We start from the raw sequence: 15065 nt of genomic DNA, 5'->3' as shown, positions 1-15065 counted from the left end.
GCGAAATTATCAAGCTATTTAATGCTGTTGACAATTCTCCCTTATGAAAGCCTCTGTTTCTTAAATTCTGGAATGGTGCTCTCCCTTACTGGTCCTTTTTTTTCTGTTCTAATCACTACTCTGTAATGTCTATTTTCACTTCTAGCTCTCTTCATGAATTTTCAATATTTTTCTGGATATAACTATACCAGTGTTAAAGGAGGTACCAAAAAATAATGTTAGATGATGGGCTTTTCAATTAATAATGCCAAAAAAACTGACTTGTAGGTAAGAAATCAATTTGGATAGTCATTTCATATTATATATATATTTATGAAATCCAAATGATTTAGAAGTACATATAGAAAAATTGCAATAAAAAGTAGAATAAATGTGACAATCTCTATACTTCTTGGAGAAAGCTTCTTTGTAAGGCTAAAATCAACAGCATTGGTAACAAATGATGATAGGCTTGAATTTCTCCACAATAGAAATTACTTATAAGAAAAAACCATGAACAAAATTAAAAGGCAAACAACTTACAGAAGGAAATTTGCCACAAATATAGCAATATTTATAACTTTACCACATAGTCTATAGGTTTGCATTTAGATATGGATTAAAGATATTGCTAAGAAAGACTCTAATACATGGAAAGAAAAATAGAAGTGGCAAAGAACTGACCAAAGAATCTAAAGAATATACAAAACTGACTAATAAATACCATTTATAATTAATTTTTAAATAAAAATTAAACAGAACTTATATATTACCCTGAAGTCTTTCCAACTTTCATAGGCAGAAGACATCATTTGCTAACACAAGCATAATTCCCTAATGTAGAATTTTCACAATACAATGTAATTTTTTAATAACATAACTGTCATCCCACCATGTTCTGGTGGCTAGAATTGACTGCAAGTGGTTTATATTACTTCACATATTCCCAGTATATAGTACACTGCAGGGTACACAATAGACATTTCACTAAACATAGAAAGGAAGGGAAAGAGGGAGAGAGGGCCTCTCTCTCTCACTCACTGGAACAATAATACCTTCTAATCAGTTTCCCTGACTTCATGCCCTCCTCCCAGCACTCCATTTATTCAGCACCATACAGCCGACAGTGGTGATGAACATTTTCAATCTTAAGGCAGCTTAGGTCACTAATCTGTGCAAACCCTTACCATGACTTCTGGCTACACTCAAAGTAAAATGACTTATAAGATCCAACATAATCAGGTTCCTCACAACCTCTCTGACATCATCTCCTTCCAATATTCCTTTTACTCACTTTATTGTTACCAAATGGGTCTACATACAGTTCAAGAATTGTCAAACTCACTTCTGCATCAGTCTTTATACTTTATCTGCAGATCTCCAAGCAAATTTCACTTAGAAAGTTTTTCTGACGACACCATATAAAATAGTGAAGAAATCCTCATCACTAATATCACTTACATTGTATTATTTCCCCAATTAATACTTATCATCATCTGAATACTATGTAATTATTTGTAAAATTTATACCTTCCCTCATAAAAGACAGAAATTTAAAGAAGTCCTAGAGGGAGAAAAGGGAGAGAATGAAGCAGAGGCACTATTCTCAGGAGTAACGACTGAGAATCTTCCTGAACTGATGAAAGCAAAAGTCTTTAGGCTGATAAAACACTGAGTCCTTTAAGGAATAATCTAAATACAAATACATGGTAATGGAATTCCAGAACAACAAAGCAAAAAAAAAAAAAAAAAAAAAGGAAATATTAAAACAAGAGGAAAAAGATTATCTTTTAAAATTAAACTGACAGCGTACTTCTCAATAGCATAAAGAAACAGGAAGACAATGGAACTGTATCTTTAAAAGATTAAGAGAAAATAATCAACCTCTAATTCTATACTCAGCTATAATACCTATTAGGAGAGAACTTGGCTCTCTGATATCCACATGGCTTTCCTTAGGTTTCTTCTCAAAAATGTCACCATAACAAGAGTCCTTCAGTAGCCACTGGACATAAAACAGCAATCTCTCACCAACACTTACTCCAATTCTACTTACTCTTCTTTAAGAGTGAGCACATATCACTATCTGACATGCTATACAGAACTTGAATATATAGTTACGATTTTTTTCCCAAAACTAGAATATACACTAGAATAAATTAGAGATAACTGTTTTTTTTTCCATTTCTATATCCATAGATCTAGAACTATGTCATGGAGAAGGCACTCAATAAATATAGTAATTTATTTATTCACTCATTATTTAATAGGGAAGTTTCAAATGTAAGTCGAGACCAACTAGACAACAATTACCAATAAGACAAGAGAGAGATAAGCTAAATTAAAGCATTCTAAGATTCTTATGTTTCTCAGAAGAATAGAGAAATTGGTTAATTTTAAACTTTGGTAAGTATACATATTAAAATTTTAATGGTAACCCCAAAATAAGTGGAAATGGAAAGTATAAAGTCAAACTAATAGAGGGAAAAAGAGATCTAAACTAAAAACTAGTAGAGGAAAACAGACATGAGTAATTTAATCCAAAACAAGGAAGACAGAAAATAAAAGCAAATGAAAAGTACAATAATAATATAGGCAGCAAAACAATGATGGAAAAGCCAACTCTAAAAATATATTATCATACTAAATGTTAACATTTCAGACTTAACAGTTAAAAGACTCCAAGACTAGACAAAAATAACAAAATCTAAGTACACACTATAGGTAAAATATACAGCTAACATATATGACACAGAAAGGTTAAAAGTAAAAGAGTGGAAAATGACTGTGCTGATTATTAAGCCATTTTTTTCTCAGCTTCAAATCCATCCTTCTACAGTTTACTTTGGTACACTGAAATTGGAACTCCTCAAATGCATTTCTCATTTCCCTTATAGGCCCTGCCAATAGGAGGTTCTACAAAGATAATACAAGGCTGAAGGAAGGAGAAGGAACTTACTCCTTCCAGTTTGCCTTTAGTTTCTGACAGTATCAAAGCAGCCGTGGTTTTTCACCGTGACAGTGGCAGTTAGTTCCAGGTTACAGTTCCCCCGCCACATACACATTCCCCAAATCAGCCTTCTTATGCCCCTTACAGATACCAAGCTCTAGCTGGCTACCCCCTCCTCAAAGGTCTAAGTCCCAGTTCTGAAATAGCCTGAGGCCCAAGCTACTGAATTTTAATGATCTCAACCACTTCCCATTATTCGTACAGATCCAGGCATGGCAATTGTTTACTGCAGTTCCTACCTCTTGGAATACCACAATGTTCTCTTTTTGTCTTGTCAGTTCCCCATTAATTGGTCAGCAATTCTAAACATTAAATCCTCTAATTTAAAAAACTATACAGTTCCAGTTCTTGATTGAGCCAACTGATACAATGATATACCAACAAATTATTAAGCATAATAAAGATGCCATGTTAACAAACAGGAGTGAGATTCACAAATGCCAATTCTCTCCAAATTAATCTATAAACTGCAAGCAATCTTCATCAAAATCTCAACATCGTCTTCCAAAACTTACAAGAACAAAGAACTGAGAATTGCTAAGATAATTTCCTAGTAGAACGAGATCAAATATCAAGATTCAGATATAGCTATCAAGCTTCTTGTAAAAATAGTGTAGTTAAGACTACAGTAAATATCTAGACTACTAAAATACTGATGTAGAGATAAAGAGAAAAGCCAGTAGAAAAAACAGACTAATATAACTAATATATGACTAATGTGGCATGTAAAAATAGCAGGGAAATAAATGTGCTAGGATCAGTTGACAGTTGCTATCTCACCCTACCTACATAATCAACTACATAAGGATTAAAGACTTAAATGCAAAAGTAGAACTTTAAAATGTTCAGAATTAAATATAGGAATACATTTTCATGATCTTGGAGAAAGAATTTCTTAAATAAGATACAAAAAGCATAATCTATAAGGGCTACATAACTATACAAGAAAAAAAATTACATTTCTCAGCCTCCTTTTACAGTAAGGCGAGCCCTTATGAGTACAATCCACTCAATGATATACAAGCAAAACTGGAGTAACCAACTTCTGAACATCACGTATCTTTTCTCTGTACCTTCCTCCTTTCTGCAGCTAGGAAGGTTTACCCACCTTGTCTTGAGGAATCATCTTGTATCATGAGGTTGAAGCTTTACACTGAAGCTCACAGAGCAGTAAGACAAAGGAACCTAGGTCCTTGGTCATGGAGGAACTACCCAAACCAGCTCTAAACTGCTTATATCTGCACTTGATTTGCATGAAAGAGAAATAAACATCTATCTTATTTAAGCTATTTTACACTAGGTTTTCTGCCATTCAGAGCCAAACTTAAACCTAACTGATTAAAAAAAAAATTGTTCTAATTGAGGTATGTCCAAAATGCTAAAATAACATAAAGGAAAGTGATCAGTTTTTGTCTAATTAGCATCAGGAAAGGCATCAGAGAAGAAATAATTATGGACTTAAATCACAATTTAAATGATTCAGAGTCTACCAAAGACAAAAACACATAACCAAGCCGCTTCTCACTACAGTCAGAAGGAATGGTAAATACAAATATCATGAAAGGTGATTATGAATATGACAAAGAAGTACACACATCTTTTAGGTGAAGACTGGTAATAATGAAAATAACTGCTATCATTTACTGAATACTTAATATGTACCAGATTATCCCAAATAATTCTCACAATACTGCAATAGGATTATAATTTTAATGACAGATTTAGAAGGAATAAGTAGCATGTAAGTTTCCCAAGCAGCACTGAAATGTAGCTGTGCTGGGCTTCGAACCTAAGCAGTACCAGTTAAAACTATGCCAAAATGCTGGAAGCATGAGCACAGGCCTAAATATGAAGGCTCATCAAAGATGTGCCAAATCATCACATCTTCAAAAAATAATAAAACACTTATTATTTAAAAGGTAATTGATGGTTTCCTGATATTTCGAGTTCAATGTGTGTGGTTTTTTTTTTTTCCTAACTCTTAACACATTTAACACCTTGCATTAAATGATAAGGGCAAGAAAAGTAAAAGGAAAATGGTGAAAAAGGATGCATATTTTATACAAAAATTAAACAAGAGACAATACCGAAAGAAGAAAGGGGACTTAGGATTTCCTTAAACTGCTAGTATAATGATCAAAACTATGGTAAGACTGTGCCTTTTCACACTCAGTCAGATACATTATCAATTGTATACTTACCACACTGAAATCAAGGTTGTTTTCAATCCATTTTTGCCCATCTCGGAACTCATCATGAAGTCCCATGATATAAAGAGTATCCAAAGCATCTACAATAGTAGCACCCATTTGTGAACTTCCTAAATTGGAAGGGGAAAAACTGTCATTAAAAAGATGTCCTTCATATAAGACCTATTTTAATTTCTCATATATAAAAAGTAAATCAAAGTAGGAATGTAAGGATGAAAAAGAATATCCAACGTGGTTCACTTTTCCATAATAGATAATATACATTGTTTAAAACATTTTCCTAAAGATGACACATTGCTAACTAATAAAAAGATAAAGGAAAACTAAATTAAAATTCTCCTTAGTTTTCTTCCTGGTCAGAATATGAGATATCTATCTACTTAACTGAGGTAGATTAAAAAAAAAAAAGATTAGTTTATGAAAGGGGGAGGGTGGTAACCATGCTCTTTTGGTTCAAATTAATAGAAAGGGCAAAAAAAAAAAATACACTTTAAATAATAATAGAAGTATAACAAGGCTATATTATAAATCATGGTAGAATATAAACTATAATTTAATCCTTAACAACCAAAAAGCAGGTAAAGCACATTGAGTATATTGAAAGTCATTAAATAAAACGTGAGTAGAGAAAATCAAAATAGAAAGATCTACCCATCTTCAAGAAAGATACCATCTTGATCTTACAGAAAATGCTTCAGGGAGCAAGGAACTACTTCAACAAAGCTAGCCCAATTGATAGCAAAACCAGATACTGTAAACACAAGAAAAGAGAACAGGACAATCTTACTAATGAATGTAACTGCAAAAATCTTGAATAAAATACTAGCAAAACAAATCTAGTAGTGTAATAATAATAATAGGGAGCAGCTGGGTCCTCCCTAACCCCAGAAATGCAGTTATTATTTCTACCTTCTGAGAATGAAAATCACCCACACAGCTTATTGTCTACATCTACATGACTTTACTATTACATTGTCTTCATCAACATGAGTTTACTGTTCTAGGAAACTCTTGCTCAGAGAGAAATGCTGCAAAATAAACTACTGTTTATTCCAGGAAATACTTGGAAGACCCATCAACTTTTTAACACAAAGTATCATATGATGGTTAAGACTCTGAAACTCTAAACCCTTTCCTTCTAAATTATCCATTTCGCAATCCTAAAATGTTATATCACGATCCTTACCCGATCATATCCAAGCTATAATCAATCATAACCCCTGAGCTGAAAGGCCCACGTTAAACTAGACTTAAAATCTTAATACATATCTCAGCTTTGTCCTTCCCATCTGAAGACTTACTAGGGCTCTGGTGAGGCAGTGATCTCCCTTACCATGGTAAGCATTAAACTCAGCTTTGTCTTATCAAAAAGTTATCTTGGTGATATTTCAGAAGTCGGCATTCGACACTACTTAGTTCACATTTTCTATTTCCTAGTCCTTCTTTTCTTTCCTTTCTAATTTCACTCCTTTTTCTCCTGAGTAAATACTGTTTTCTTGTTCTGGTTTACAGCTATACAAATTTGTTCTTATAATGGTTCTCCTTAACTTAAATCATATTTTCTTATCCACGTGTTTCTAATAATTTCTTTAACTTATCAAGAAGTGTATATTCTCACTAACAAGACAAATACACCACCCTCTGATAATTCCTTGGTTTTCTCCCCACTCAGCTCCCTTCATGTTGGTGTTAACCAGAATATTTGTTCTGTGTTATTACAGACACTTTCCTTTTGCTTTTCTTGATCCTCAGCTTTTTATGAAGATAACAAAAATTCTATCAAGCCATTTAATCAACCATATATCCATATCTCTTGCATAAAAACACTTGAATATGTATCTCTTTTTGTCCACAATTATTATCATGCTTATTTTAAATCCATAAGAGCAACTGTTTTTGTTATTTCAATTTTTATATGTACTGATGCTCAGTTCTCTAGTTAGTTATTTAGTCCTGTAAGTTCATGTTTCTCTAAGGTGCTGACTACTGTGAAATGGAAAAAAGGCCTGACCCACATATTTGTACCAATTCTGGTTTTCCAAAAGGAGAAGTTTGTGCCATGAGCTTAAACAGTACAAGGAAGAGAAAGGCAAAACTGAAATTAATCACTATGACTGTTTACCTAGACAACTCCAGATCTCAACTGGAAAAAAATTAAAAGTCTAAAACTACTTTGGGTCAAATAAGAATTAAAATGACACTACAGAACATTTAAAACATTAATAAACTTTTATTATGAGAACATGGGAATCAATTAAACCAGTTCTCAGAGAAAACCTTGTAACTCGAAAATTTGATACTGCTTAATAAGAACAAATGAAAACAACTACATTCTGAACATTCTACTGAGGAAGTAAGAAAAAGAATGACAAACTTGAGTAACAAAGTAGAAGAATCAGAAAAGCTAAACGCAGAAATTGATGAATTAGAAATAAAGGGGGACCTAATCAAACATACAAGCTTTTGCACAGCAAAGGAAACCGTAAACAAAAAAGACAACCTATGGACAATGAGAAAATATCTGCAAACAATGTGACTGACAAGGGCTCCATTTCCAAAATATACAAACAGCTCATACAACTCAATAACCAAAAAACAAACCATCCGATCAAAAAATGGGCAGGAGATCTAAATAGGCATTTCTCCAAAGAAGGCAAACAAATGGCCAATAGGCACATGAAAAGATGTTCAATATCACTAATTATCAGAGAAATACAAATCAAAACTACAATGAGGTATCTATCACCTTACACCAATCACAATGGCCATCATTAAAAAGTCCACAAACAATAAATGCTGAAGAGGGTGCAGAGAAAAGGGAACTCTCCTATACTGTTGGTGGGAATGTAATTTGGTGTAGCCACTATGGAAAACAGTATGGAGATTCCTTAAAAAACTAAAAATAGACTTACCATATGATCCAGGAATCCTACTCCTGGGCATATATCCAGAGGAAATTCTAATTCAAAAATATATATGCACTCCAGTGTTCACAACAGCACTATTTACAATAGCCAAGAAATGGAAGTAACCCAAATGTTTGTCAACAGATGACTGGTAAAGAAGATATGGTATATATATAAAGTGGAATACTATTCAGCCACAAAAAAGATTAAAATAATGCCACTTGCAGCAACATGGATGTACCTAGAGATCATCATACCAAGTGAAGTCGTCAGATGGAGAAAGACATATATTGTTATCACTTACATGTGGAATCTAAAAAGTGATACAAATGAACTCATTTACAAAACAGAAACAGACTCACAGACATTAAAAAAAAAAACTTACGGTTACCAATGGTGAAAGAGGGAGAGGGATAAATTAGGAGTTTGAGATTAGTACACATAAGTACTAATAGATACAAACTACCATATGTAAAATAGATGAACAACAAGGTCCTACTACATAATACAGGGAACAATATCTTGTAGTAACCTATAATGAAGAAGAATATGAAAAAGAATATATATGTATAACTGAATCACTTTGCTGTACACCAGAAATACAACCATGTAAATCAATTATACTTCAATTTAAAAAATTATTTTTTTAAGAAAAAAAAAGAAAGAAAACTGCCAAAATAATAAATTCAAGAAATGGTGCTATGAAAAGAACTATAAAATATATCTACAACTAATTTTTAAAAAGTAGTCAAAGGAATATAAAAACACAAGAAAGGAACTGAGAATGCATTAATAGACAAATACAAAGGAAATGAAGAAAACTATTTTTAAAAGCCCAGTTTAGTCATAGTTTCCAAATAAATTTGAAAATGAGTGAACTGATGATTTTCTAAGAAAATAGGTTTTATTTTGACTTACGAAAGAAGAAACAGATAATCTAAATATAAACAGACCAAGAAACAGAGGAAATTAATAATTTTCAAAGAGCTACTTGCTATGAAAGTATCATACTCTGAAAGGTTCACAGAATAAATTCTATTTTAATTTTAAGGATAGTAACTCCTATATAAATTTTTATAGGACATAGGAAAAGAGAGCTTAAAATTCAACTTACAAATTCTGCATACCATTGATGCAAAAATGTAACTTAGTAAGGAACTAAAACTATTATCTGATCTCATTCATGAGCATCGAGGCAATATTTAGGAATGTACTTGCCAGGTGTACGGTAAGTTTATGTTTAACTTTATGAAAGACTGACAAATGCTCTCCAGAGAGGATGATTTTACACTCTCAGCAGCAGGGTATGAGAGGTCTAGTTGTTCTACCATCCTTGTCAATATTTGACATTACTGGTCTTTTTAATTTTATTCATTCTAATGGCTGTGTAAGAAACTGCACTGTGGTTTGAATTTTAATTTCCCTTGTGACTGACGTGCTTATTGGCTTATTCGTTTACCTTCTTTAGTGGAGAATTACTTACATATTCTGAATACATCCTTATACATATATCACAAATATATTCTCTAATTCTGTGGCTTGCCTTTTCATTTCCTTAATGTCTTCTGGAGAGCAGAAATTTTTAATTTTCATAAAATAAAATTTATCAATTTTTTTTCTCATGGTTTATTCTTTTTGTATCTGAAAACTCTTTGCTTACTTCAAGGTCACAAAGATTTTCTCAAATGCTTTTTACTGGAAATTTCATATTTTTAGTTTTTACGTTTAAATCTGTGACCCATTTCCAAGCTCATTTTTGTGTACTACGTTGAAGAGTCAAGGTTTTTATTTTTCTATACAAATATGTAACTGATCCAGCACCACCTGTTGGAAAGACTTTGCTATAAAACCCACTGAATTATACCTCAGCACCTGTTAAAAATCAATTTAAAATGTATGTGCAGTTCTATTTCTATTCTTTTCCAGTGATTTCTACATATAACGTAATGCTAAAACCATACTGTCCTCATTACTGAAGCTTTATAGTAAATCTTAAAATCAAATAGTGTGTATCCTTCAACTTTTTCCTACCTTTTAAAAAATTACTTTGATTTATATGGAAAAGTAATTTTTACTGGGATTGCTTTAAACCTAAATATTGAATTTCAAGAGAACTGACATTTCCACAACATTGAGTATTCCAACTCATAAACATGGCAACTTTTTCATTTAAGTCCTTTTAAATTTCTCATGATAATCACAGTTTTCAGTGTACAAGTTTTGCACATATTTTGTTAAATTCATCCACATATACTTCCTATATTTTATGCTACTGCAAATGATATTATCTTAAATTTGCATTTGTAATCTTTATTGCTAGCATCTAGAAATATAATTAATGTTCGATATTGAATTTGTATCCTATGGCCTTATTACTAAATTTGTTTATTTGTTCTAGTGCTTTTTTGTTGTTTGGTAGATTCCCTAGAATCTTCTTCATGAACAATCATATTGACTACACGTAAAGATAGTTGTACTTCTCTGTTTTTAATCTTTGTATATTTTTGTCTCTGTCTTTCTTGACTGCACTGGCCAGGACCTCATATGTAATGTTACATAAAACTTGGAGAACAGAGATATCTTTGCCTAGTTCACAATCTTAGGGAATGGCGTCTAGTCTTTCAACATTACACGTGGGGATTTTTTACATTTGTTTGGTTTTGGGTGTGTGTGTTGGGGGCATAGTGGTGGTTAATGGGCTCTTTATCGGGTTGAGAAAGCTCCCTTCTAGTCCAAGTTTACTGAGAGTTTTTACTATGGATGGATATTAAGTGCTGTTAAATGCTTTTTTGGCAACTACTGAAATGATCATATGATTTTCCTCTTTTAGGCCCTTAATGTCTTCAATTACATTAACTAATTTCCAAATGTTAAACCAACCATGCATTTTAGGATAAACTCCACTTGGTCATGAGGTATTATTTTTTAATGTATTGCTGAATTAGAGTTACTAAGGTAAATCTAATTTGGTCACAGATTTTTGTGTCTATGTTCATGAGGGACATTGGTCTATAGTGTCCTTTTATTGTAATATTGTTGTCTGCTTTTGGTATTAGGGCTTTGGTGGTGCTACCAAGAAGACATAATAATCCTAAATGTGTAAACATCTAACAAGAGTATCTCAAAACATATGAAGCAAAAGTTGATAGAATTGAAAGGAGTAAGAAAGAAATCCAATATTAGAGTTGGGAACTTCAACACCCCTCTCTTAGTAATTGACAGCACTGCTAGACAGCAAACCAGACAGAGGGAGCCTGAACAACCCCATTAACCCATGGGCTCTAACTGACATGAATAAAACATTCTACACCGAATAACAGTCACAACACATATACACACTCTTTTCAACCACAAATAAACATTCGCCAAGATGAGTGTTTCTGGGTCATAAAGTAAATCTCAAATAATTTAAAAGACATGGAACCAAAGTATATTCTCTGACCATAATAGAATTTAGTTAGAAATCAGTAACAGAAAGATAACAGAAAAACCTCTAAGCATTTAGTAATTAAACAACAAACTCAAAGGAAGTTTTAAAACATACTTAATTGAATAAAAATGAAAACACAACATATCAAAATCTTTGGGATGTAGCTAAAGCAGCACTTAGCAGAAAATTAATAGCACTAAATGCTTACACTGGAAAAGAGGATCTTTAAACTACTCTAGGCTTCTACTTCAAGAAACTAGAACAGCAAAACCAAAATCAACCCAAAAAATACAGAAGAGTGGAAATAATAAAAGATAAGAGCAGAAATCAAAGAAATTGAAAACACAGAGAAAATATCAAGAAGAATAAGGAAAGCAAAAGTTGCTTCTTTGAAAATATAAATAAAATTGGTAAACTTCTAGTAGGACTGACAAAGAAAAAAAGAGAAAACACAAATTAGCAATATTAGAAATGAAACTACAGCTGCCACAAATATTCAAAAGGTATCAATACTCCAAACAACTCTATGCACATAAAATCAACCACTTAGATGAAACAGACCAATTCCTTAAAATCACCAACTACCAAAACTCACCCAAGGTGAAATAGGTAAACTTAATGGTCCTTACAGAGGAAATGAAATTGAGAAACTGAAGTTATAGTTTAAAAACCTCCCAGAAAAAATTAAAACAAAGAACAAAAAAACAAACTCCAGAGGCAGGTTATTTCACTGGCAAATTGTATCAAAAATTTAAGGAAAATATAAAACCAGCAGTACACAATCTTTTCCAGAAAAATAAAGAGCAGAGAACACTTCCAAACTCATTTTATCAGGCCAATATTACACTGACACCAGAACAAGACAAAGATAATACAAGAAAAAATACAAAACAATATGCCTCCCAAAATATGAATACAAAATCCTCAACAAAATATTAGAAATCATTAGCAAATTAGAAATGACAAAAAGAGTTTATACATACACACATGGAAAACAAGACACACTTCAAAAAGCATTGTAAAATCAAATTAATACTTCTTTTCCAAATCAAAATTATTTTAAATGCAAAGAGATTTATCCCTAACAAAAATCTTTCAATCTCCAGAATATCTAAGTAAAAGTAATTCATTGTGACTATTAATCACTGTTGGAAAAATTACTACCAGTGCTAACTTATGTCTAACAACATTTTCCTCTCCCCACTCACAAGTTACAGCTGAGCCCTAACCAGGCAAAGCCAAACGAATCTATCCCATCCCTCTGGGTATAGCATCTGGGTCAAGGATGGACACAGGGCCCAAATACATTAAAAAAAAAAAAAGTGGTTTTTGAGAAAACCAGGTGCTCTCTTCACTACAGTGTTCTCTTTTCTATAGATGTGGTAGTTTCTATAGATGTGGTAGTTTCTATAGATGTGTGATACGAAGTTTCCAGGTGCTGCAGCCATCCCACCTAAGAAGCCAGTCTGAAGACATAAACACACAGAAGAAAACAGAGGAAAGAGATAAAGAAAAAAGCTTAGTCTGGAATCAGATCTACTCTAGAGGATCATTGATCTGATTCAATTTCTTTTTTAGTTTAAGCCATTTTAAAATGGATTTTTGGTTATCTGCACATAAAAAACCCTCTGATGCCAAGCACGAACTAGGCAGAAGTCAGAGGAATATGATTTCCGTTACCATATAAAAGAATGTTTTAATAATCAAGGCTAAGAAAAGGAAATAGACAAATTTTAAATTGTTTTCCTTATAATCTAGAATATTGTGATTAAGGGTTCAATACCTGCCTATATGTTCCTACAGTAATAGGCTAGATTTGTAAAGTTCCTTCCAACTCTTTAAGATTCTGATTCTGTAAAAGCATACTGAATTTGGGATGTCAAATGAGACACTCAGAACTAGGGGTCACCCTTTGCTTAGACTTCTATTTAAACAAAATAGTGAAAAACAGATTTTTTTTTTTAAATGCCAAATCATACTCACTAGCAAGAATATGAGATATAGAGTGGGGAGGATACAGCTCAAGTGCTCCATTATTTAGAAGCTGTGTGACCTTGGGCAAGTCATTTAACCCTAATTGTGCTTCAGTTTCCTCATCTGTAAAATGGGAACAGTAATAATAGCACGTGCCTCATAGAACTGTTGTGAGTACTAAATAAGCTCATTCACATGCATCACTTAAATCAGTCCCTGGCACATAGTGCTTAGTTTATTAGTCTGTTCAGGCTGCCATAACAAAACACCATACACTATGAGGCTCAGACAGCCCAGAAACTTATTTTCTCACAGTTCTGGAGGCTGAAAGTCCAAGATTAAGATTCTAGTTTTTAGTGGAGCACCTTCTTCTTGGTTTATAGATGTCCACCTTCCTGCTGTTATCATACCCACGTAGCCTTTCCTTGATGTATGTGGCATGGGGAGAGAGAGCTTGTAGGTCTCCTTCTCTTTCTTTGAGGGTTCCAGCCCCATCTGATTAGGGCCCCAAACTTACAACCTCATTTAATCTTAATTACCTCCTAGAAGCTCTATCTCCAAATACAGTCACATTGGGAGTTAGAGCTTCAGTGTATGAATTTACAGGGGACAGGATTCAGTCCACCACGGTAAGCACTATAGAAAGATTGTTAATGTTAATACTATTAATGTGTATGTGACGATTGTTCTAACGGAAGATACAGTTTTATTCACAAACCCAGTTACAGAATCTCTAAAGCAAATAACTGTCCTCATGCCTCAATGAAAATTTAAACTTTGTATTATAAAATACTTAATTGCTATTCATTTATGTGATAATCCCTCAGAAAGGGAGGACTAAAGCTGACAAAATCTTGCTTTTGTACCAAGTTAAAAGACTCATTTTGTGAAGTCTCCCTTTCCAACTCTAAGCTCCTTTAATTTCTAAGACCTCAAAAATAACTTTACCCAGTAAATCAGCTTGAGTGCTCCTAATGACCAACTGGCAAGAACTACCCTGACAATAATCTGAACCTGCCATGCCCTGGTCATCATTTACCAATCTAACCAATAGTGATCTACAAAGGTCACTTTTGAAGAAGTCTGACAAAATTACCACAAATTAAAACCACCTTCCATTAAAAAAAAAAAAATGCTATTATTTTTAAAAAGAAAAAAACATTAAGTCAAAAGTTACCCATTAGGATTTAAAATTCAGCAATCTTTCCTTACACAGTTATTGCAATGATTAAATAAAATAAACGTATGTTATTTACCTACTACCTTGCCTAGGATTAGTATCCAACTGGTAAGTGTTAGTACATTAGATGTTCTAAGAAATACGGCTTAAAAGACCAAGCAGAAAATTAACATCCAACTCATTTTCAATACATGTTTATATTCCAAGTTTTTAAAAGGGCTCAGAATTTACCACTGAGTTTAATATACAGGGATGGTTACTTGAAGAGAGGATCTAATTTTAATTAATCACTAAATACAGTGTCTTTTACTACACTAATGTCTCATTGTGGCATTCATAAAGCAACAGGAACTCCTTCATCTGTAACCTCTGCTGA

The 15065-nt window shown here is 32.9% G+C and overlaps 1 protein-coding gene across 4 annotated transcripts in view; it reads right to left on the bottom strand.

Moving 5' to 3' along the window:
- The window catches only part of MAN1A2 (mannosidase alpha class 1A member 2), a 149153-nt gene that overhangs the window by 96069 nt on the left and 38019 nt on the right, over positions 1-15065 (bottom strand). For all 4 annotated transcript variants that reach the window (XM_010968097.3, XM_045505857.2, XM_074370275.1 and 1 more), the window contains exon 4: positions 5191-5309. In XM_010968097.3, coding sequence (XP_010966399.1) covers positions 5191-5309 — 119 coding nt within the window. The remainder of the gene's footprint in view (positions 1-5190; positions 5310-15065) is intronic.

The sequence above is a fragment of the Camelus bactrianus genome, chromosome 9 (assembly GCF_048773025.1).
Source record: "Camelus bactrianus isolate YW-2024 breed Bactrian camel chromosome 9, ASM4877302v1, whole genome shotgun sequence".
Lineage (NCBI taxonomy): Eukaryota > Metazoa > Chordata > Mammalia > Artiodactyla > Camelidae > Camelus > Camelus bactrianus.
Note: the sequence above shows the minus strand (reverse complement) of the source record. Positions and strands in the feature narration are given on the sequence as shown.